General features: G+C 36.7%; 2 protein-coding genes across 3 annotated transcripts; both read left to right on the forward strand.

The window, feature by feature from the left end:
- The first annotated feature begins 445 nt into the window (after positions 1–445).
- Positions 446–4,519, forward strand: selenow2b (selenoprotein W, 2b). The gene is made up of 4 exons (XM_051888293.1): positions 446–609; positions 1,430–1,527; positions 2,097–2,173; positions 3,696–4,519. Exons 1-4 carry the CDS (start codon positions 581–583, stop codon positions 3,774–3,776), a joined length of 285 nt encoding a protein of 94 aa, XP_051744253.1. The 5' UTR covers positions 446–580; the 3' UTR covers positions 3,777–4,519.
- Positions 4,520–8,818: 4,299 nt separating this feature from the next.
- On the forward strand, positions 8,819–24,567 carry slc4a1a (solute carrier family 4 member 1a (Diego blood group)). 2 transcript variants are annotated; one of them, XM_051887521.1, is made up of 21 exons: positions 8,819–9,052; positions 10,302–10,379; positions 10,491–10,546; positions 11,511–11,608; positions 11,696–11,742; positions 11,835–12,000; positions 12,768–12,903; positions 13,134–13,203; positions 15,143–15,185; positions 15,282–15,466; positions 15,575–15,776; positions 16,428–16,631; positions 18,176–18,324; positions 18,426–18,620; positions 18,739–18,984; positions 19,310–19,399; positions 21,461–21,627; positions 21,817–22,058; positions 22,220–22,389; positions 22,872–23,045; positions 23,336–24,567. In XM_051887521.1, exons 2-21 carry the CDS (start codon positions 10,353–10,355, stop codon positions 23,381–23,383), a joined length of 2,715 nt encoding a protein of 904 aa, XP_051743481.1. In that variant the 5' UTR covers positions 8,819–9,052; positions 10,302–10,352; the 3' UTR covers positions 23,384–24,567. The 2 variants fall into 2 exon arrangements, with proteins under 2 accessions (XP_051743481.1, XP_051743480.1); XM_051887520.1 differs by lacking the exons at positions 8,819–9,052; positions 10,302–10,379; positions 10,491–10,546 and adding an exon at positions 11,401–11,432.
- The last annotated feature ends 427 nt before the right edge of the window (positions 24,568–24,994 follow it).

Here is a 24,994-nt window from a genome sequence, read left to right on the forward strand (position 1 = left end):
ATTTTTGTAAATTCTGGTTTGAAGATATTAAAAAAAAAAAAAAAAAGGTCAAGTAAGTAAGCTTTTTGTCAGGTTGTCCTAACTTAAAAGCAACTATTTGTATATCAAAATTAATACATACTAAATCTAAATGTAAACCCATTTTATTTTACATTCAGTGCTGCATACCATGCTGAAATAGGCTTAAACCAACCTTAAATGGTTTTCAAGCTTATCAACCAGCAAACCATCAGAACTGGCTTTAAACTAGTTTCACAGTCTAAACACGGTTAGTGTGGTTTGAGATGTTTCTGTTTTTTTTAGCAGTACTTCGGTGTTTTAGTGTACTCTGAAAAAAGTAATTTTATGCATCTGTTTACATTTATTTTGAAAGGTTTTGAAAGAGTTTCATTCTCATTGACCGTGATGATGTTACTGGCCTTTGGATACTCTGTAGGCGTGTCAAACAGGTGGAGATAAGCAGGCAGGGTGTAACCATACCTGACGCAGGTGTCTCCAGGGCGTATATTGTTTTCGGTCTCCTCAAACAACCAGGTAGCCGTCATTAACCTTCACAGGTCAGCATCTATAGACAAGCATCATGGTGGTGAAGATTAAAGTAGAATACTGGTAAGTTCATTTAGCTACATGTCTTTACTGTTGTTCCTTATTGTAAATATGATTTTAAAGCCGAAGCAGCTTCTTTTAATGCGAATACATTGGAATGTGTTGGCCAAGTTATGGCCATGTATATATAAAAAAATCTACAGAGCTGCGTACCACATACTTGGTCTTCAAACACTCATTTTGAAGAAGATGTGATGCCCATAAAGGCGGAGTACTCCGAACGCGTCTGGGAAATACGAATATTTACCGCGAATCGGTTCTTTTGAACAGTTCGTTTAAAGAATCGGTTCAAAAACCGATCCAACGATTGTTTACCTCATCGCATGGTTCTTGACATTCCAAGCGTGGCTTATACAGTATACATACTCCAAAATGTTCAAATAAATCATATGTAGTCGTATATTTCGTTTTCTTACTTTTTTTTTTTATTTACTTTTTTATAATTACTATATTTACTGTTCTTGTGTCCGTTCAATTGGTCGCAGCCATGATTCATGAAAACGGTTAAAACTATATTTAAAATATAATTTGTATTTACATTAAACAATGCTTAAAATTTACATCATTACAATGAGTCATTGAGTTGTTCACTCAAGAATCACTCGGACCGTGAATGAATCGTTCAAACGTTTTGTGGACCGGTTCAACCAATTCATTGGGGAGGGGAAGAACGTTGATTGACAGCGCTGGTATTTTTATCGTATGATGTGGAGAAACCGGTTTAAGCGATCATGTATGGCGACTTCTGAAAAAGCCGGTTACACACGCAAATGACTGCGCATATTTTAAACTAAAATAAAAATACTTCTCTCTAACCCTCCAGCGGCGGATGAGGCTACGCGCCTCGCTTCCATGAGCTGAAGCGAGACATCAACGCGAAGTTTCCTGATGCGGAGGTGTCTGGCTTCGTGGGCAGGAGAGGTTGTTGACTGTCCACATATATCTTACTCTTAATTTCCAGTAGTCCTTGTGTTTTATAAAAACTTTTCAACTCTAATTCTCTTTTTAGCTAAATACTTTAAACTTACTTAAAGGGATAGTTTACCCAAAAATTAAAATTCTGTCGTCATTTAACAGTTACTCACCCTCAAGTTGTTTTAAACCTGTTTGAATTTCTTCTGCTGAACACAAAAGAAGATATTTTTAAGAATGTCGGTATTTTGTATGTAGCCTATTTTTTTTTTTTTTTTTTCTCCATACTATGGACATCGACTGTGTCCATCAACTGTTTACTATTATTCTTCAAAACAGCCTATCTTCTTTTGTGTTCAGCAGAAGAAAGAAATTCATACAGGTTTAGAACAACTTGAGGGTGAGTAAATGATGACAGAATTTTCATTTTTGGGTGAACCATCTTTTTAAAACCTTTTTAAGGGAGCTATTAAAATCCCCATTAATAATAGATCAAAGTTTGTGGAGTTAACAGTAACATTGTCACCTTTGTCTGTGGACATTATATTAACATACTCTTTCTTTCCTTTTCCATGTAGGAAGTTTTGAGATAAAGATCAATGAACATCTGGTCTTCTCAAAGTTAGAAATGGGTGGTTTCCCTTATGATGAGGATGTAAGCATCTGGAAATATTGCATTTTTTGTATTTGTTTGTTTGTTTGTAATGTGTGGTGCCTAATAGCCTGTAAAGCACAGTGCATCCTAACAATGAGAGGGAAAAAATCTACGGCACTTCTTCTATATAGAAGAAGTGCCGTGGAGTTTGTTCTTTTTTTTTTCTTCTCATTTTTATGACCCAACCAAAGAGCACTTGCAATTTCAGTATGGGGACATTGTTTTTCTTTGTTCATTTATTGTTTTTGTTTTTTTTCTGTCCTGCACCTGAGCCCAATTATGGATATGCACACTATATGCACATATATATATAGTAGTCAACATTTGAAGTGGATCAAAACCTTTCATCAAAGTTGTCCTAAAACCTTCTTCTTAGGACAACTTTGATGAACATTTTTGATCCACTTCAAATGTTGACTGCTGTATATATTTATTTATTTATTTATTTGATTGATTAGTGCCTTTTCAAGCCAGTAATTTTTAGGTTTATTATTATAAATGTAGTATCATCATGCATTTGCTATTTGCATTTTTGTAAGTTTAAATGGTTAATTCACCCCAAAATGAAAATTTCTGTCATTAATTACTCACCCTCATGTCGTTCCACACCCGTAAGACCTTCGTTCATCTTCGAAACACAAATTAAGATATTTTTGATAAAATCCGATGGCTCAGTGAGGCCTCCATTGACAGCAAGATATTTAACACTTTCAATGCCCAGAAAGCCACTAAAGACATATTTAAAACAGTTCATGTGACTACAGTGGTTCAACCTTAATATTATGAAGCGACAAGAATACTTTTTGTGTGCCAAAATAAAACAAAATAACGACTTTATTCAACAATATCTAGTGATGGGTGATTTCAAAACACTGCTTCATGAAGCTTCGAAGCTTACGAATCTTTTGTTTTGAATCAGTGGTTCGGAGCGTGTATCAAACTGCCAAAGTCACGTGATTTCAGTAAACAAGGCTTCGTTACTTCATAAGTGTTTTGAAATTTCAATGGTTCACCACTGGGTGGCGTGACTTTGGCAGTTTGATTTTATCAAAAATATCTTAATTTGTGTTCTGAAGATGAACGAAGGTCTTACAAGTGTGGAACGACATGAGGGTGAGTAATTAATGACAGAAATTTCATTTTTTGGTGAACTAACCCTTTAAGACAGCTTTATGGAATAACAGACTGAATTATGAGAGCGTGTAGTCACCAAAAAAGTGAAACAAATCAATAGATTGCACCTCTGCGCACTCATGGACATTCACTCATGAGGTTCACCCTGGGCTATGAACGGTTTCTCATCTATGGTGGACATTGTTGACTGCTCTTCCTGCAATATCCTGTACAAATGATCCATTTAAACAAAGTTTTGTCCAGAAATGTATAGTTTAGCACAATTTTATATTTGTCTAACAAACTAATTTAGATAATGAATAACGTACTGTCAAGTTTGTCTACAAATTTAACTAGTAGTGCTGTGTTCTTTTAATTTTCCTAATTTTCCTTTGTCCAATTCATATAGATTATGGAGGCCATTGTTAAGGCTAAGGATGGAAAGCCAGAAAAGATCACCAGAAACCGCAAAGAGTGCATCATCCTCTAATGCTTTGACCTCTGATCCTCATTATCGTCTCAGCAGAGATGAGCTCCCGTCTCCTCTCTCTGATCCACATGAGCATCTTATTGGTCTATTGCAGAAAATGGTTTATTTGTTTTAAAAAATCTTCACTTGTCTCCTTTATGGCTCTAGTTTTATGGACGTAAATGATTGCCGTAACTTAAAGTTCAAAAGTTATGGTATGAGGCCTTAGTCCAGAAAACTGTAAACTGAAGTAGAGTAATAAAGAAGACAGTGAAGATAAGAGTTACCCAACTTTATTTTTCTTTTCATTTGCCAGAATAATCCTTTTATTCTTGAAATATCATGCATGTTTAATCTTATTCTTATACCTACAACATTACTTAAAGTTATTGAGTAGAATATCAAAGATTATGTTATTAGAATGAACTCTATAGCGAATTAGACAAAAAAAAGGGGGGTAATGAGCAATTGTTCCCCCCAATTATTTGGGGGGAAAGTGTCCTAGATTACTGAAACTTATGATTTAACTACACTGTAAAAAAAAAAAAAAAAAAAAAAAACTCATATTTTGTTTCATTGCATGGGCTTTTTTGAGTTTTACTTCCAAAAACATGATAACTTTTTTTAAATTGTCATTGGATAAACAGTAAATTAAGTTTATAATTTTTTACAGTGTAGTTCAAAGGTAATTGGCTCATCATTTTAGATTTATAAAACTATTTCTGTGCTCCATGTAATGTAAAAATAAATAGATTCTGAAAATATTTGCAGATTGTTTTAATGAGTTAAGGTTTGTCACATAGGCTACCTAAAATGTAACTCTTATTAAACTGCTTTGCTTTAGGCTAGTAAATTTAATAAACATTATCAGTGAATTCTTTTATTGAAATCCTTCAGGTTGTAATCATTTTTCACGAGCAGTAGAGGGCGTTTCTCAATGCAACTGTGTTGCTGTTCAGTATATTTACTATCATATTCATTTCTGTTCATGCATTAACAAACCAGGGGTGAAACTGTTTAAACTACGCCATCTTTTAAATAACAGATTTTTTTCACCACCAGTCATTTGCAGTAGGGTGACCACCCGTCCCGCTTTGCGTTGTATACCGCACAGCATTTTCACCCTTTGTCCCGCACGTCGCGTATTGAGAAAATGTCCCGCATTTTCATCAGTCTGTTGGTTTTTAATTGTCATATTAGGAAAATGCATGCGTTCTTTTGCCTTTTTAAGAAAGCATTTCATTTATTCTTTTTGCTGCGTGGAGCTTCGACAAAAGTAACATCCCGCCTTACACAAATACAACAGCCGTTTTTTAAAATCCTATCCAATGGTTGAACAGAAAGGAGTAAACACGGTCACTAGTAGGTTGTGACGGCTGTCAATCGAAATGTGGAGCGGAGTTGGACTTGGTCAGAACTGTTTCAAAATCAAAAATAGTTATCTGCATGATGCCTGCTGCCTTTAGGGTCAGTGATGTTGAATTTAAATGACATGTAAAATAAAGACATGTTATGTTACATTGTGTTGTAATGGTGTTTTCTGGAAGAGACTAAAAACAAAGTATTTTTATCAGCTGAAAGGCAGAATACAAATGTTTTTATTAAGTTAGTTTTAGTGTTGGTAACATGTCCCACATTGTCCCACACAAACTTAGTAATCATCCCACATTTGGTTTGTTTGATGGTGGTCACCCTAATTTGCACTATGAACATTGTCCATTAAACAAAAACATTAAAAAAAGATGATTAAGTTCAGAGTCAATATAACACATCTTTGCTTTGGTAAGATAAAACACAAATAGGGCCCTGGAACCAACATTTCATTATACCAAAGTGTTAAATGTAATGGTGCTAACATGCTTATTAAGGCAAAGATAATATGAGGAAAATTCAGAGAACACTGTAATTTTCAAAATGAAAATTCTGTAAACGCCCTTAAAGCAGCCGGTGATAGTTTGTTTGTGTGTGTGTGGTTATCACAGAACAGCTAGTGTGTTTTATCATAAAACGCCAGAGACTGCAGAAGAGACACACCTACACATACACACTGTGTGCTGTACAATATAATATGTGCAGAATAGCATGAACGCTGGGGAATAATATCATACAAACACTTTAGTGTATGACACATTGGTATTATTGTGAAGAGCAGAGATACACTTAAGAGCAGGAATACTGAATAGCAGTGTAAAAAAAAAAAAAAAGAATACTTCTGACAATGAACATTCAGTTAATTACAGAATTTAATTAATGATTAGATATTAATAATATCCAATATATTATGTATACATTTCTCATTCAAAAGGCAAATGTTTAGCCTGTTATTGTAAAACAGTATGATTTTTGGCAAGATTTTACTACACTCTTAAAACAATCCGTAAAAATAGGGCACAATGTACTTTATTAATTTGACGGAATTTTCTGTATATATTTTTTTTACAGGTGTTTTACCTGTATTTTGAATTTCAAACTTCATTGCGTTGTGTTTTGGTTAATGGAAACGTCCGTAAAATTACTGGATAATGTCCTGGTAATTTTCTGCCAGTAGGCCTACATTATCCATTTTTACAGTGTATAATGTTGAAAATAACTATGAATTGTACCAACATAATCAAGACAAATCTAAACAAATCATGCATTTCAATGTATATTTTAATCAAGTTGAATCATTGGCAGAGAAAATATTCACAATCCTACTTAACAGCTTTATTCAGTAACTGACAAATTGAAGACGTCAGCTTTTGTTTTAGTGTCTAACATTAAACTACAAGTCACAAAAACCCTCTTTAGCATTCACACACACACACACACACTCTATGAAGAAAACTCCCGCTCAGTCTCTCCAGTAATCATGCAACAGGACACTTGGCTTCAGTTACTGTTGTTCACAGGTCACGTGACGCTCCTCTCTGGAGAGGCTGTTATTCCATCCCTTAATAGGTCTCATAATTGCAGGACTGAGCATTAATTACTCTTGTACTCCTGAAAGGTCTCTAGCCACATAAATGCTGACATCATTTATGTGTTGTCATTGGACTGTAATCGTTGCCTGATGTCCCCAGTGAAAAGGTGCTCAAAAGCACCTGTCATGAAAGTGTGTATTCCTCCCCATGGACTTTTGTGGATCATAATAATTGCAGGGACAGACCTGTCCAATCCTGCTCATGAAGAGCCACCTTTCTGCAGAGTTGTGCTCCAACCTGCCTGGAAGTTTCTCGCAGTCTTGAAGACCTTTATTAGCTGGTTGAGATGTGTTTAATTAGGGGTAGATTTAAGCTCTGCAGGAAGGTGGCTCTTTCCAGGAGCAGGATCGGTGTAGAGCAACCTGCCTTGCTCCAGGGCACAGTGGTAATGATCCAAGAAGATGTCAGAAGTGCTCTGTTTTCTTAATCTATGTCACTTGGGATTGAAACTTCAACCTTTCTAATGGCAGCCCAAGAACCTTGACCACTGGGCAACCGCCATCTCCATGTTTCAGGTAATGGATCACAGTCAGTCACATAAGTTATTGTTTTGACTTTAAATATTGTAAAGGAATTTTAGTTGTTCATGTATTGTATATAAATTGCATGTTTTTTTCTGAAAGCTCATTTAAATGTGAGTGCAGTGGTAAAGGGTCATGGGTGCATGGATATTGAGTCATATCAGTTGGGTTATTACATCTTTCAAAAAATGATTTTCCCAGTCGTGTTCACCTCAGGCCCAATGTACCAGGGCTAATCGCTATAAACATAGTGGGCAGCTTTCCCCAATTCAGAGTTTTCCCCACAATCCTAAATATGCAGCCACATTTAAATCCTGCCATTGCAGATTTTCAAATTCATCACTTTAATATATACATGAGTAAATTTTGGTATTTTCACTAATAAATCACACATTGCAATTGAGGAAATTGTATTGAAAGTCTATATTTTTGTAACGTAAGTCTATTTAAACCATGTGATCAAAAACAGTTACGATGTCCTCACATATTATGTCAGAAAGATTAAATGTTGTTATTTTTAAAGGGAGGAAATGTCACAGAATAACAGGCTTCAACAGAAAGTGAGAAATAAAGACAATCTGCATTTTCAAAAAAAATGCATAAAACATCTGAAAAATTAAATAAAAATGTCATTAGTTAAAATGTTTTTTTTTTTCCATCTATATAATCCGTTCACATGTAATGTGATGAATGGTAATGGGTACCATTCATCACATTACATGTGAACGGATTATATAGATGGAAAAAAAAAAACATTTTAACTTGGCTGATATTCCCATGAAAAACAACAAAACTTTAATAAAAGACACAGCTAAATTGATTAAATGATGTGAGCAGGTTTAGAGTCGTAATTAGTAAGACACAGGAAAAGGACCCAGAAAGTAATAGGGTCCTGTTTACAGAAACATCACTCTAGAAGAAAGGTTAATCAGCAAATGACACACCCCAAATTATTGCTTTATTTGATTTATCTCCAAGCTCTCATTGAGGGACAGCAGTGTTTCCGTGACTCAGCGGAAAACAGGTGACATATCAAATTGATGTGAGGGCCGTGGAGGGGGAAACCCCTTCAAGCACCCCCCCAACCACCTTTAGAGGGGTGTCCTCCATTATCTGATGTGAAGGGAATCCCTAACCTCTACACAGCTTGACGTCAGAAGGCAAGACGCTTTTTTAATGATTAATTTTCCTTGCTTGTGATGAGCTCCACATTAACACTCTACTCCACTCCACTCACTCTCTCTCAATGTGTCATAATTTGGCCATCATCCAGGTTAACTGTTTTCTGGGAGTGGCTTGAGCATTGGGTTATTTATATTTTATATTTATGTTTTTTGCAGATAACTTCTTACCTTAGCAGCTAGCAAAAAAGTGCACAATTCACATGAGCGAGCCCATTTTGAATCATTCAATTGAGGATGCAGAATTAATTAGGACAGGTATCTGAGTCTTGTTAAACTATAGGCCTCAAACTCTCGCTCTCTAATGTACTCTCTTGGACCAGGCCGAGGGTGACTGTTTTTGGGAGTGGTATTAGGGTTGGGGTATTCCTGCTGTAAGGTGGCCCCATCGATAAGGCTATTTCTCTGATTATGGGGGTCTTATCACTCCTTACCACCCCTGGGTGCTCTACGCATGCTGTCGCTTTTCAGGTTGCCACGCACTACGTGACTTCACATCTTTCTCTCTTTTTCCATTACCCCTCCATCCCCACCCATGCCTTTTGAATCGGTCCGAGGTCAGTCTTGATTTGGTCGCTCAAAGTGTAGACGCGGAAACCCAGCACAGACCCGCCAGGACCACCTGGGCTCAGGTAAGGGTGTGTTGTCCTCTATTAAACAGTCAAATTAGGTGTTTTTGAGAAGGTCTGAGTGGGAAAAAGTAGGCTAGAATGAGACAGTGGTCACTTGCAGACAGGGGGACACCTGCTAAAGGTCATTTTAAGAGCAGTACAGATCTCATTGTTACTTGCAGCAGTAAATTATCGTACAGTATATATTGTCTCTACTATTTATAGTGCTGTTTTCTAATCTCAAAAGACTCTGGAAAAAGATTCTCATTGCTGCAGACTGTGAATGTATGACTCGTGGGCAAGTTTGTTTTATACAAAAGAGTTGCTAAAACTGCCTAGATAAAAGAACATTTCAGCGAGATTAAATTTGTATGTCATTCTAAAAATGAAAAAATGTTCATCTTACTGAAAATAAGCATTAAAATGTGCACCATTCGTCTTTAAACTGGTGCATTCTTGAGTATTTTGTTTAATGGAAAGTGTATAATTTTGTTTATGAATGTATTTGGTAAATATCCTGCAGAGGGTCACATTGAATTTTTTAATTAATTAGCTGCTATATTCTAATAAACTATTTAAGGAAACATGTTCTCTTCTCCCTCCGCTAGATTTATCATCACTCACATTTTTTAGCACAAATCCCAAGAGGTTCTAGTAAATGTTGATAAGATAATCCAGTTTTATTTTAAAATAGGGAATACATGTGTTTACGATCTTCATCGTTGTGTTGAAGTAGTTGAGAGGGTTTTGAAGCACAACGTCTTCACCAAACCCCTCTGCTGCGCTCTATCTGCCTCGGTACACAAGGAACAGAAGAGTCCTTATCACACGATAGAAGTTCAGTCTTCAGATAATTGTCTGTTTGTGGCTCTTTCACGCCCTTGTGCTAGTTAGGGGTGAGCCTCCGTTTTTTGAGCCTCTGAAAGACTTGAAAACTGAGTTGTGATCTGATCCTCAGTGCTTCTAAGCCGAGTCCTTGCTTTTAAAAGAACTAGTCAAAGACATACAGAACATTAAAACTATCATTTCATTAATAATTTATATTTATATATGCTATTGTAAATATACAGTATATATTTTGTGCAAATCGTGAAGTATGTGAGTGAGTAAGAGGTATGAGTTTACTGATACTCATTCTGGTTCTCAAGAACATTATGTTGAAATTAATTTCTATGGTCACACTTTAATAAAGGGGAATACATAAATGAACGATAACCACTGGCTGTAGCAGCAAGTCTAACAGCCTGACTGTGTTATTTTGTGAATGAAGGTTATGTGTGAGACTTTCTGAAAGTTCTGGGACAGAAAGAAGACAGTCTCCATGATGGAAACCGTATCGTTTGAAGGGGTGAGGAAGACATCTCATAGCACATTAAATGGTGGATGTACAGTGGATTATTACATTTATATATGCCATAAAGTGTAGTAAAACAGTGTATCTCTCTCTCTCTCTCTATAGGACAATGACATGTCCTACGAGGACAGTGAGTCACCTCTACCATCTCCATTCACTTTGTGAGTATCATATGGACACACGTTGATAGAAATGCAAATTTAGTTGCATCTGCTTCACTGTTTATTGCTTCACTGAATCCTGTCCTGGTCAGGTTACATCTTAAAATCAATGGAAAAAATATTAGAAGAAATAGTTCACAGCCTGTTTTTGGGACCATTAAGGTTTGTCATATTTTTATGATGATTAACATCCCCAAACTGCCATGAACATAGTGCATCCAGACATTTTGATTATTATTTTTTTATTAGATTATAATTTTTTATATTTAAATGAACATATTTTAAAGGAAGTACAACATGGTGTATAAATATTTTGCCAGTTGATTTATTTTTTTTTTTTCACATTATGATATTGAAAATTAATAATTTTCATCAAAATAATCATGCGATGCAAAACATCTAAATATTCCTTTAAAAAAAAATTGGAAAAATCTTTATTTTCATTTTGGGGTGATATGCCGCAGATATGTTTTGTTTTGTTTTTTTACAAAATTGTATCTACTTTTTATTTAATTATTAGACAGTTATTATATTTATTTATTTATTTATATAGTTGTTTATTTTTGAGAGAAGCTAATCAGACATCTGGAAAAAAAAACATCTTAAAATCTCTTAAAATGTACTAATCACTTAAATCTCTGATAGACTTTCATATTGAATTTCATGGGTAGGGATGAATGTGGGTGGCACAATTATGCCCTGTCTCAAAAAAATTACTACACGTTAGGATTACAGAGAGTAAAGTTGTAAAATGTCGCGCCCTTGTGGCCGACCAGGGCAGTGCGAGGGCTAGACAGAGTGAGGTTTATGTTTCTTGTATCAGGGATGGCTTGAGTCGCTTTATAAGACGATGGAGCACAGTGTGGCCTATGGTGCATAAGATCTGGTGAGTGTGTGGAGTTGTGACAGTCGGGTCTTTGCCCTGCTGTGTGTTGTAGTTTGTGCTCTCTGTCGCCCTCTATAGGACGCCTGCGGGACACAAAGGCAGCTATGACTTGGAGCAGATGAGGCAGCAGGAAGAGGTGCAGCATCAGACCTTCACCTTCTCTAGAGACTTAGAAGGTGTGTTTGCCTTACACATGCATATATAAAAACACAAACCTTAAACCTTCCTGGTTCGCTACTCATTTTTTCCATTTCCCTTTTCAGCCGCTCGAAATACCAACACCAATGCCATCAAGAGAGGAGATGCAGAGGTGATACACACAAACATATTACTTATTTACATACATCTTTTACTTCTTTTTAAATCTCTTTAATAAAAAAAAATTCTGCTCGCCCACATCAGGCATACGTTGAGCTGAATGAGCTTCGTGGGGAGGTGTGGCAGGAAACAGGACGCTGGGTGGGTTATGAGGAGAACTTAAGCCCTGCAACGGGACAGTGGAGCCAGGCCCACATTTCCTATCTCACCTTCAAAAGCCTCATTCAACTCCGCAAGGTCATGAGCACAGGTGAGACACCATGTTTCCTTTTACCTTTAGATATTTTACAAAAGATGAAAATGGCTAAGGGGGATCAGGAAATGCATAACTTGTGGTGCCCACATAAACAGCTAAATATACTTCTAACAAACTAGAGCATGTTAATTCAATGACTGGATCAAGAAAAACACACTAATCGAATCAATGCTCTCTTTCAAAGTTTTTATATTGACATCACACTTGTCACGCGATGATAAACATGAATAATGTATGCTGTTTCAAAATATGAAGCAGACATGATATCACAATTATGTCCCCAAAATTATTTGAAGGATCCCCCCCCCACACACACACACGCACATACTTTTTTAAAAATGTACATACATAGATTAAAATAAGTAACTAAAATAATTAAAATTTAAAAAATTTAATTTGAGAATTTTAGAAGTTTGTCATTGAATTAAAATAAGAAATAAATAGTTGTTTTAGCCTATTTTAAAGCATGTTTTGTCTTATTTTAAATAATTTCAAGACATCTTGAGGTTCCCTTAGAAGTTAGTATGGGGCCCCAAACTGCTCCATGGCAGGGATGGGCAAATTCGGTCCTGGATGGCCACTGTCCTGCAGAGTTTAGCTCCAAACCTAATCAAACATGCCTGAACAAGCAAATCAAGGTCCTCAGGATTACTAGGAAGCTACAGGTTGCCCATCCCTGCTCTGTGGTGACTGATGAATAGTCATCCTGGTTCTATATTGGTTTATTTATTTATTTATTTATGTTTACGGTGACTAACCAGGGGCGGTGCTGCTTGATGTTGATGACAGCAGCTTATCAAGCATTGGTCAGAAGATGGTAGAACAGCTTCTGCTCAGAAAAGAGATCCGGCCCACAGACCGTGACGCTCTTGTGGCCATACTGCAACGCAAGCGCACGTAAGGCTCCTCGTTATCTGTGCAGCTTTGTGTTTGTGTATGTGGAGGAAATTTATTTTAATTTATATCACTTTACATTAAATTTTTTGTTGTTTTAATTTTTATCCTAGGAATTTTTTATTTTTTTTGTATTTCAGAGATCCTCATTAATGAGTATATGAGCCACAGCTCTATACTACTGTCTATGAATATAAAATAAATGTTATGACTCATTTTTTTCTGCTTTACAGTCAATTAGAGCCCACTTCATCCCCTAGTTCAGCAGACATAGAGCTGCAAACATTCTCAGTCACCAAACAGGTATCTATCTATCTATCTGTCTGTCTGTCTCTCTCTCTCTCTCTCTCTATTATATATACATATATATATATATATATATATATATATATATATCAAGCATAGCATTAGTTCTGGCAGGTCACATTAGTCAAGCTTGCATCAGCTGACACTCAGCTGATCCACATTGACCTATAGGAATGCGACGCCTATCACAGCATTCCTATATATATGGTCCATTCAGTATTTTCAGCAGCTTTATGGCGTTTCTCAGGAGCTAATTACTCTCCTCTATCCCCAGCTCCTCCTTTGTCCAGTCAGGGCTTGCCCTTCTGATATTCCTCTTGATCAGACTCATTTCTTCAATTATGTTGTTACATTTAATTATTGCCATTAAGAAAATGAATGATATTGCAATACTTTGGTTCTGTTCTGTTTACCCTAAAGGGGGTTATCACTGCTGTCCCTGCTCTTATCCATGCGGCTGCATGGATGGGCAGGGAGTTTTTGCTCAGAACAGAACTATACTGCCAATCCAAACTCTATGCTAATTACCAGTCATCTTTGACGATAGTGATCCTGACAGAAATATATCAGGCTGAATTTAGAGGCCTGTACAGCTTATCTACCTAGCATTTGCCTCTGATTTTTAAAGGGTTAGTTCACCCAAAAATGAAATTTCTGTCATTAAGTACTCACCCTCATGTTGTCCCAAACCCTTAAGACCTTCGTTCATCTTCAGAACACAAATTAAGATATTTTTGATGAAATCCAAGGGTTTCTGAAACACACATAGGCAGCAAGTCATTGCACCTTATGAGGTCCAGAAAGGTAATAAAAAAAGGTGTTAAAATTGTCCACGTGACTACAGTGGTTGAACCTTAAAGGGTTAGTTCACCCAAAAATGAAAATAATGTCATTTATTACTCACCCTCATGTCGTTCTACACCCGTAAGACCTTTGTTAATCTTCGGAACACAAATTAAGATATTTTTGTTGAAATCCGATGGCTCAGTGAGGCCTGTATAGCCAGTAATGACATTTCCTCTCTCAATATCCACTAATATACTAAAAACATATTTAAATCAGTTCATGTGAGTACAGTGGTTCAATATTAATATTATAAAGCGACGAGAATATTTTTGGTGCACCAAAAAAACAAAATAATGACTTATATAGTGATGGCCGATTTCAAAACACTGCTTCATTAAGCTTCGGAGCGTTATGAATCAGTGTGTCGAATCAGCGGTTCGGAGCGCCAAAGTCACGTGATTTCAGCAGTTTGGCTTTTTGACACGCGATCCGAATCATGATTTGACACAAAAGATTCGTAACGCTCCGAAGCTTAATGAAGCAGTGTTTTGAAATCGGCCATCGCTATATAAGTCATTATTTTGTTTTTTTGGCGCACCAAAAACATTCTCGTCGCTTTATAATATTAACATTGAACGACTGTACTCACATGAACTGATTTAAATATGTTTTTAGTACATTAATGGATCTTGAGAGAGGAAATGTCATTGCTGGCTATGCAGGCCTCACTGAGCCATCGGATTTCAACAAAAATATCTTAATTTTGTGTTCCGAAGATGAACGAAGGTCCTACGGGTGTGGAACGGCATGAACGTGAGTAATAAATGACAGAAATTTCATTTTTGGGTGAACTAACCCTTTAAGCTAGTGGATGGTTAGGGTGAAGACAAGACCAGGATGTCCTGCTTGTTAAAACCCTTTTGTCCTTTCAGTTTTAGACTTTAAATGCTCAGTCAGATTCTATGAATTTTTTAGCATTCAAACAATTAAAAACTCAACCTTGTCTCCAAATAAACAAAAACTGGATCATTCCAGTACAATTTTCCAGACCCATTGTGAAATCTTGTTGAAAATTATTTTGCCTTAATTCTACATTATTATATTGACTTATATTATATGGACTATATTGCACTGTTCTGTTCCTCCTCAGCGAGACATGGTTGATCGTGTGGAGGCCTCTGTGGTTTTATCAGGTGAGAGAACATTCATTTTTCATTCTATAAGAAATTATTATTATTTATTATCCAGCACATTGCATGATCTTGTTCCTTCACTCCTTCTCTCACAAGGTGTGGTGGAGAACCTCCAAAAACCAGTGGTAGCGTTTGCCCGTCTGCGGGATTCAGTGGTGATGGAAGGGGTTCTGGAAGCTCCAATTCCAGTTCGTTTTGTCTTCTTCCTGGTGGGCCCCAGTCACAGTGGCATGGACTATCATGAGTGTGGCCGGGCCATGGCGGCGCTGATGGCTGACTGGGTAAAAAGGAGCTTTGGATTGGGCACTGAAATGTTATAGACATTTCTATAAATGTTATATAGATAAAGGCTTTCTAATGTCTCATCTTCATCCTTTACCTGCAAACAGGTGTTCACTCTGGAGGCTTACTTGGCCACAAATGAGAATGATCTGACCAAAGCCATGGCAGACTTCATGGACTGCAGCATTGTGATCCCACCCACAGAAATCCAGGATGAGAGCATGCTGAAGCCAATCATCAACTTCCAGAAGAAGATGCTACGTGATAGGGTCCGCCCAAGTGACACCCGACTCATGGTTGGGGGCAAAGGTCAGGCTTTATAGAATGACAAGCTGTTGATACAGGTGTCACTTTGTTCATTCAGTTTAAAACTTGAAGCTCTAAACATCCTTTGCTCCCCTTGTGTGGTTGTTTACTAAATAATCTGAATAATCAGATGTTTATCAGATAATTTGATAATGCTCTGAGCTACCAATATAAGTATAGTACTTTCAGCTCCACTTAACACAATTTACCATGCTTAAATCCATTCTGTAGTATTCTGCAGATTTCCCTAAAAATAATTTGTAGATTCAGTATGGATTTGGTCATCTTATTTCAAAAGAGCAAAATCTGAAATAATTATAATAATTTCAGTTTAGTCTAGGATGCTGGTCCTGCATCACTGCAAAATATTTAACATAGTTACACTTACATTTACATTTAATAATTCAGCAATGCCTAGTTTCATTAGTAAGATTTAATCATATAGTCATGCTTTCAGCTCTTCATATGTCACATTTCTAATTGTTTTTTTCTGTACACATCTTAAGGGTTTAATTACAAAAGACATGTATCAATATGCAGTTTAGATTAATCAATAATGGCTACTAGAAACAGTCCTTCTCTTTAATCGTCTACACCACCCTAGTCTTAAATCTGGAACTGCATCAAATGAATTGTGTTTAATTGTTTGTTTAGCCCCAACTGGACCTCAGAAGCCAAAGGAGGATCCACTGGCCCGTACCGGCTATCCTTTTGGCGGCATGGTCAAAGACATAAAACGGCGCTACAGGCATTACCTTAGTGATTTCACCGATGCACTGGACCCTCAGGTGCTGTCTGCTACCATCTTCATCTACTTCGCTGCCCTTTCTCCTGCCATTACCTTTGGAGGACTTCTTGGTGAGTACATTCATTGCAAACACTGGCTAATCACACCACTGAGAAAGATCTGAATCAGTTTCATTTAGCCGCAGGTCCTGGTCCACATTTCAACTTATCCTACCCACCCAGATAGGATGAAGTCATTAAAGGGATACTCCAACCCAAAAAAATAAAATTCCTTATCATTTGCTCATCATCATGCCATCCCAGATGTAGCCTATATGATTTTCTTGCTTCAGATGAACACAAACAAAGATTTTTAGAAAATAATCCATCTCTGAGTCCATATAATGCAAGTGTAGCTAATGCTTCAAAAACACCCCAAAGGGCTTTTTAACCCCGGTTATCGTCGTTCTAAACACCGCTTTTAATCCCGGGTAAACAAACGTTTCACTTGTAATTTCGAAGCGGGGTTAGCACCGCTTTTTATCTGGGGTTATGAAATCGCTTAGCAACAATGAAAAGCATATTCATATTTGCCTGCTTTGGACAGTCACGGAAACATTGTAACTATATAATTGTATATAAACAGTAAATTCGGCGTTTGAGAGGAAAATTGTCAAATGCTGACTGAATACGCGACAATTTGAGTTTAGAAGAGACCGTTTCATTCTTACCTTTTTAGTCCGGAATGTCCATTCAGTATAAACTCGATAGTACAATCGGCAATATACAGGATGCGCAATGCTAGCGCTATGTAAACAGGTCACGTGCTGCGTTTATCCAATCAATGACACCACAAATATGCAAATAAGAACGTTAACCCAGGGTTTAGGATTGTACAGTGTGAAATGTCAGTTTATGAATACCCAGGATTAATTGTAAACCCCTGGTAAATTATGAGCAGTGTGAAACGTGAAGCAAGATAACCCAGGATTCAGTTTACCTGGGATTTAGAATGACCCAACTATTTAAAGCGTGAAAAGTAAAAAACGACGTTGAAAAAGTGAAAACGACGGTAATCCACACAACCACAGTTGTTGTATCAGTGTCTTCTGAAGCAAAATGATAGCTGAGTATAAGAAAAATACTTATATTTTAAACTTTTATCAACCATTGCTTCCGGCCAACTGTCACAGCGGGTTCATGGTAGTGTCGTGAAGCGATCCGTCAGCTCGTTTAGACGCTAACGTAAGAAGTGGTGCGGAAGCACAGAGGACCGTCACTTCTCACACAAGTTTCACAACACACTTAGCCCATGTCATGTTTCACAATATGCTGACATTTACATTATGACAGTTGGCCAAAGCCGATGGTTTATAGTTTAAAATATTAATATTTTTCTTGTACACACCTATCATTTTGCTTCAGAAGAAACTGATTCATCAGCTGTGGTCGTGTGGATTACCGTTGTGTTGAGTTTGTGTGGTTTTTGAAGAGTCAACTTTGGAAGTTCCATACACTTGTAGTATATGGATCCACAGAGATGGATTGTTTTTCTAAACAAATCTTCATTTGAAGAAAAAAAATCATATACATTTGGGACTGTATGAGTGAGAAAATGATTAGAGAGTATCTGTTTAACTAACATCTCTAACCTTTGAACCATTTCTGTGTTATAGCGGATAAGACGGAGCACATGATGGGGGTCTCTGAGATGATGATCTCTACCTGCGTGCAGGGTGTCATCTTTTGTCTGTTCGCGGCTCAACCAGCTCTCATCATTGGGTTTACTGGTCCGTTAATGGTGTTTGAGGAGGCGTTCTTTCAGGTGATGCTTTTATCAGTGAGAATTGGTATTTAACGAGGTAGATTATCACCACCTGTATGACTTTTCTCATCCATCTAAACACTTTCACCTTTCCCATTCAGTTCTGCAAGTCTCATGGCTTTGAGTACATTGTGGGCCGTGTCTGGGTGGGCATGTGGTTGATCATCATTGTGGTGGTGATTGTGGCAGTGGAGGGGAGCTTCCTTGTTCGTTTCATCTCGCGCTTCACCCAGGAGATCTTCTCCATCTTGATCTCTCTCATTTTCATCTACGAGACCTTTTCCAAGCTTATCAAGGTATGTACAGGCTTTCAAATGCACACAAACACACACTTCATTCGATTAATTCACATCATATCATTTGTCCTCAAATCTTCATTTTTTTTTCTCTATGCTTTGTTCTCTTGCTCCTCAGATTTTCAAAGCGCACCCTTTAATTTTGAACTATCCACACTTGAACAGTTCCTGGGAGGACCCCTTCCATCCTATAAAGATTATCAATAAAACAAAGCTTCCTGATGGCAATATTACCGAACTCCATGAGACAATAGAGAGAGCATACCCCAATACCGCCCTGCTGTCCATGTGCCTTATGTTTGGATGTTTCTTCATTGCATTGTATCTCCGTGGGTTTAAAACTAGCGTCTTCCTTCCTGGCCCTGTAAGTATCCCCAGTTTACCCTTTTTATTTTAAACTCCAATACTGCTTCAAAGTTTCAAACAATAATGATATTTTAAACAGTAATGTATCCTGGGGAGGAAAAATCAGGAGGCATTTTAGCAGTTTACAGATTGTACAATCCAACCATTACAAAGCTTTTAAATTTACTTTAAATTGATTTAATACTCCACATTTTTATTTCATTTGAATGTATTACTTACCTGTGGTAAAAGTGTGGCTGAGGAAGGTTGGAACAAATACAACATTTAATACAAAAAGCTAATATTTTAGTTCATGTTACTAATAAAACACTGTACACCACCAGATCCGACGAATGATTGGAGATTTTGGTGTGCCCATCGCCATCTTCTTCATGATCGCTGTGGATATCAGCATCAGCGATGCCTACACACAGGTTAGCCAAACACTTTCTTCTGCATTGTTCATAGACATGTTTTGCTACAATTTTTACATTCTCAGTTTTTACCTTCAACTGTAAGTGCAGTTGTCACAACTGAAACATCACAACATGTCTAAAAAATATAGTTACGCACCTACATTTAATTCATGCTTCTAAGCCTAGTTATGGTGACAGTAAATTGGCCAATGCCACCAAAATGAAAAGTGTCATCATGTGAGCCATACTGCTCAAAATGTTTCAATGTTTTTTCGCCATGGCAGTAACCCTGAAAAGTTTATTTTATACAATTTTTTTTTTCTATTTTTTATGTTGACACTGACACAGTCTGCTGTTGTGTGTCACATTGAGCTTTTTAGATACATTTTTCAACAGTAGGTAAAGGTCAGAGGTGTAAAGAATGCCTGAAAACCATACTTGAGTAAAAGTACAGATACCTTACAGCGGAAATGACTCCATTACAAGTTACAGGTCACCAATTCCAATACGACTTGAGTAAAAGTTTTAGAGTAACGGATTTTAACAGCACTTAAGTACTTTACTCATACTAAATATGGGCTCAAAGATGCACTAGTTCTCTACACCTGAGAAACATGCTGGTGAAAAAAATAAACAACTGATTTGTAAGATGAGAAATCATGTTTATTTTCTAAAATCAAAATAAAACTGAGCACCTCAATATTGCAATAAATCAAGGTTGACACAACAGCCTCTTAAACATCAACAAACTCTCAAGTCTCAGTTAAGCTCAAGTGCACAAAAAGGCCATAAGTAAACAATATCCGTCAAAAAGGTCTTGTCAATATAGCGGATAAATAAAATAATGTTAAGTAAAATTAAATAGTCAAAGTCTACTTGCACTGGATGTGCTGGTTTCGACCTCATCACCGGCTGCAGTCATGACCTCATTTCCTAAATCAAACACCTGCGATACAGCAACTACCTGCTAATGCACACTCATTCACGTAAAGTAGCCTTGTTGAAAAGTTTGGGTGAGTAAAGGCAAAAAGCACAAGATATAGTACCTTCAAAGCCCTTAGATGGCGATATTGCTTCTTTATAGCAGAAACAAACTGCTGCAGAAAAAGTTAGGTGCCATGTAAAATGTAATGTGTAATTGCATTACTCATCACAAATGTATTGGAGTAAAAAGTACATTTACTTGTTCAAAAATGTAGTCAAGTAGAGAGTAAAAGTTGCTAAAATCTTTGATACTTGCTACAAAGTAGCCAAAAAGATGCTTAAGTACAGTAACTAATTACATTTACTCAAATACTTTACACCTCTGGTAAAGGTTTACTGAAGTCAATGCTGTAGTAACATTTGCATGTATGCACAGCAATGTGTTACATGTAAACAGAAAAATCATATCTGCATGTCCATTTTTACTTTTACTTTGAAAGAAATAAAAACTATATATCTCCTCACAATATGTAACACTACAAGTGTGCTGGACAAGCTCCATATATACATGCTTACAAACTTGATTGGTTTATTCCTATTGTGATTCCTATTTCATTACTATGGCAGGTCATTTGCAAGTTTAGCAGACATCACAAACATTCCATGTCATAGATATTTATATATTTATAGATTATTTTATTTTGTTAAGTTAATGGAGCATTTTGCATGTGATGGCTCACACAGTTAAAGAATGTTGTAAAACATATGACAAGTTCACTGAGAATCAACTCATTAGTTTTGAGCAATGCTCTTCAGTTATTGTGCAAATTGTAGACAGTTGTACTTACTCTTTTGCAATACAATTTGCTGAAATTATTTTTACAAAATCAAATCTGGTGTGAACAACAAACTTTGAACTTTTTTTTTTTTGAGAGAGAGAGAAAAAAAAATCTAATTTGTGAATTGAGCCAAAGTGATTATGGGAAGCTGTAAAAGTGAAATAAGCTAATGAAGACAAACATGTTTCATACATACCATAAAATGTTGCAGTCTGAACCCAAAACAAATGAAATCAATTGTTTTCATCATAGACTTTTTTAGGATTTTAGATGGTTCCATTAATGTGTCTCGTGTTTTATTTACTAACTGTTTTAGAAACTGGTGGTGCCAAAGGGGCTGACCGTGTCCAACACGTCTGCCAGAGGCTGGATCATCAACCCATTTGGTGAGAAGAAGCCATTTCCTATCTGGATGATGTTCGCCTGTGCTGTTCCTAGCTTGTTGGTCTTCATCCTTATATTCCTTGAGTCCCAGATCACCACGTGAGTGCCTCACTCATATTGATATTCAGAATCAACACATTTCAATTCAGCAGCAGTACTGGGTGAAGACACAAAAAGTAAACAGCAAGAAGATATAAGATAACAAAATAAAGATTAATGCAAGGAGTTTGGTCATAGACATTTTAGTGTTGCTACACCGCCTAACCTCCCAATTTTTTTTTCATCCAGGCTGATTGTGAGTAAGCCTGAGAGAAACTTGGTCAAGGGCTCTGGTTTCCATCTGGACCTCCTGCTTCTGGTGTTCTTGGGAGGAGTTGCATCTATCTTTGGTGTCCCCTGGCTCAGTGCTGCTACAGTGAGATCTGTCACCCACGTCAACGCCCTGACTGTCATGACCAAAGGCCCCAGACCGAAGATTGAACGTGTGCTAGAACAAAGAGTCAGTGGTATTTTGGTGGCCGTGATGGTTGGTGAGTTCCAAGCCGTTAATCTGATATAATGACACTAAATAAATGTTTAAACAGAAGCAATTTGCTTTTATTGCCATATTAAAAAATGAAAATGGACATAATAATACTTAATAAAATGTTATTGAACAATACACTTAATAATAATAATTCCTCACCCACAGGGGTCTCGATTCTCATGGAGCCCATCCTGAAGATGATACCTATGACGGCTCTGTTCGGAATCTTCCTCTATATGGGTATCACTTCCCTGAGTGGCATCCAACTTTGGGACCGTATGCTTCTGCTTATTATGCCGAAAAAGCATCATCCACCAGTTCCATATGTCACCCGTGTAAGATTTATTTCTGGACACATAAACACTATATGGACAAAAGTACTGTAAAAACATTTGGGGTCAGTCCACTTTTAATTTTGAAAGAAATTAATGCTTTTGTTCCGCAAGGACGCATTAAATTGATCAAAAGTGACAGTAAAGACATTTATAATGTCACAAATGATTTCAAATAAATGCTGTTGTTTTGAACCTTCTGTTCATCAAAGAATCCTGAAAAATGTATATCATAGTTTCCAAAAAATATTAAACTGTTTTCAACAGTGATAATTATATGAAATGTTTCTTGAGCATCAAATCATCATATTAGAATGATTTCTGAATGATCATGTGACACTGAAGACTGGAGTAATGATGCCCCAACATCAAACCCAATAATTAGAAGAGGGTGTCCACATTTTGGCCATGTAGTCATTCTGTCTATCTATTGATCCAACCATCTATCTAAGTACAGATCTCTCTCTCTGTGTGTTTCTCTAAAGGTGCCGACTATGCGTATGCACCTGTACACTTTCATCCAAGTGGTGTGTTTGGCGATTCTGTGGGCGGTAAAATCTAGTACGTTTTCACTTGCCCTGCCATTTGTCCTGATCCTCACGATCCCTCTGAGAGTGTTCATAACCGGTCACGTCTTCACTGTCATGGAAATGAAATGTGTAAGTATCTCTTTTATAGCCCTGAGACAGTAAATGCACATGACTGCATTTTTCACCCACCATGTCTTAATAGTTACTATTAACTATATGAACCCTTCATGTTGTACATATAATGTATTGTTCTATACTGAGCTGAGATTTATAATTATTATATTCTTAATTGTATTAATAATAGATTGACAGAAATATTTTAAAATTTATCCCAAGAAGGTTGCCATGCTTTTATTAATCATAGTAATTTCATTTTAATCTACTGTCTATTTATGACTGCTTATGTCATCCTTTTGCAGCTGGATGCAGATGATGCAAACATGACATTTGATGATGAGGATGACTAAAATAACCCCAAAACATCCTTGGACATCTTTCTTGAGTCTTGAATCCAAGCCACCATGAATTCATTTTACTGTGTGCATTACATGAGAATCCTTTGCTTATATTTTTTAACTGTTGTACATTCAAATTTTAGCTTAACAAATCAGTATGTCTTTTATTAAAGTTTTAGAATGCAATTAATGCACACCTACAATTCATTAACTGTTCATATACATTCCATAGTTGTTTATCACAATCTTTTCTTACTTTTACTTTTTCATTGAACATTCTGCTTTACTTTTTATTACATTTGTGTGTTTGTGTGCCTGATAAGACTTTTTTGCTTTGTTTTTATATTTTATTTCATTTGGGATTTATATATCCAGGGGCCTCATTTATAAAATGTTGAACAGAAACCGTCCTAAATTTGATCTTACGATCATTTCTCAGATGTGGGTACGTGTGATTTATAGAATGAACGTACACACAGAAAACGAGCGTACGCCTCTCTTTCAGATGTGAAATCTGTAAATTGCAAATGATCTTGAACTTGCATGCAGCTGAATGGTTTCAGTTCCCCGCGTTGTAAACAACACCTAATTAATGTCATTTACATATAAAAGATCAACAGTCATCATCCAAATCCTTTAATTTAGAATGGTGAGCTGCAAGAATAGCTTAGATTTCCAAAAACCTGCAATAATCTGACAAGGAAAAGTGCGTACATATGCTCAGACCCTGACGTGGCGCTAAGCACTTTTCCACGTCAAAGACCGTTTTTATAAATATGAGTGTTGGCGTGGATTTAAGCGTACGCACACTCTAAGATCAAATCTGTGCTTACGCATGCTTTATAAATGAGGCCCCTGGTGTTTATTTATTTAATGTATTCAGGGTTTCATGCAAAAAATCTTATGTCAGTGTGAAGCATGTCAACCACACACCAGCTCAAATGTAAATCCCATCCTGCTTTAACAAGTGATACCTATGCAAAATGTGCCTTTATATTTCTTATGAGAATTTCAATGTTTCAGGGACTTTATACCTGTAAATATAAAAGGCTTACAAATACAGAATGTTAGCTATATAGGTTACTATTGCAAAGATTTGATACCTTATAAATGAATAGTTGATTTTATGTATGCTTGGTCTGTTATGGTGTGTGACTTTGTTTAATGATTAAAATTCTTTAAAACATCCACAATAATTCTTAGTAAGCAAGCCTTACACTCCTGTCCAAAATTTGTTATAGGGGCACTTGCATACACATCCACATCTCCTGTTGGCCCAGCTTCACAGGAGGTCTGTGCGGGCCTGGCCCACCCTATCATGAGCTTGGCCCACCATGGCAAGCAACCACCCTAACTTACATGTTAGAGCTAGACTTGCTCGCAGTCTGAAAATTAGCAGGTTTTCATCAGTGATTCCCAACCAGGGGTACTTCAGGAGGATCTTGGAAGAATTTTGAACAACACATATTTTAACTTTAACTCTTAAGTTGTGTTGAAAACCCTGTAATACCTTTTGTGTTCCTTGTCAAAAACTGGCTTATTGTCTATATTATGACCAAATATTGGATTCAATCTTTTTGTTAACTTGTTTTCTTTCAATTAGAACAGGTTTTTGGAACTCAT

Source organism: Ctenopharyngodon idella, chromosome 3 (genome assembly GCF_019924925.1).
Source record: "Ctenopharyngodon idella isolate HZGC_01 chromosome 3, HZGC01, whole genome shotgun sequence".
Lineage (NCBI taxonomy): Eukaryota > Metazoa > Chordata > Actinopteri > Cypriniformes > Xenocyprididae > Ctenopharyngodon > Ctenopharyngodon idella.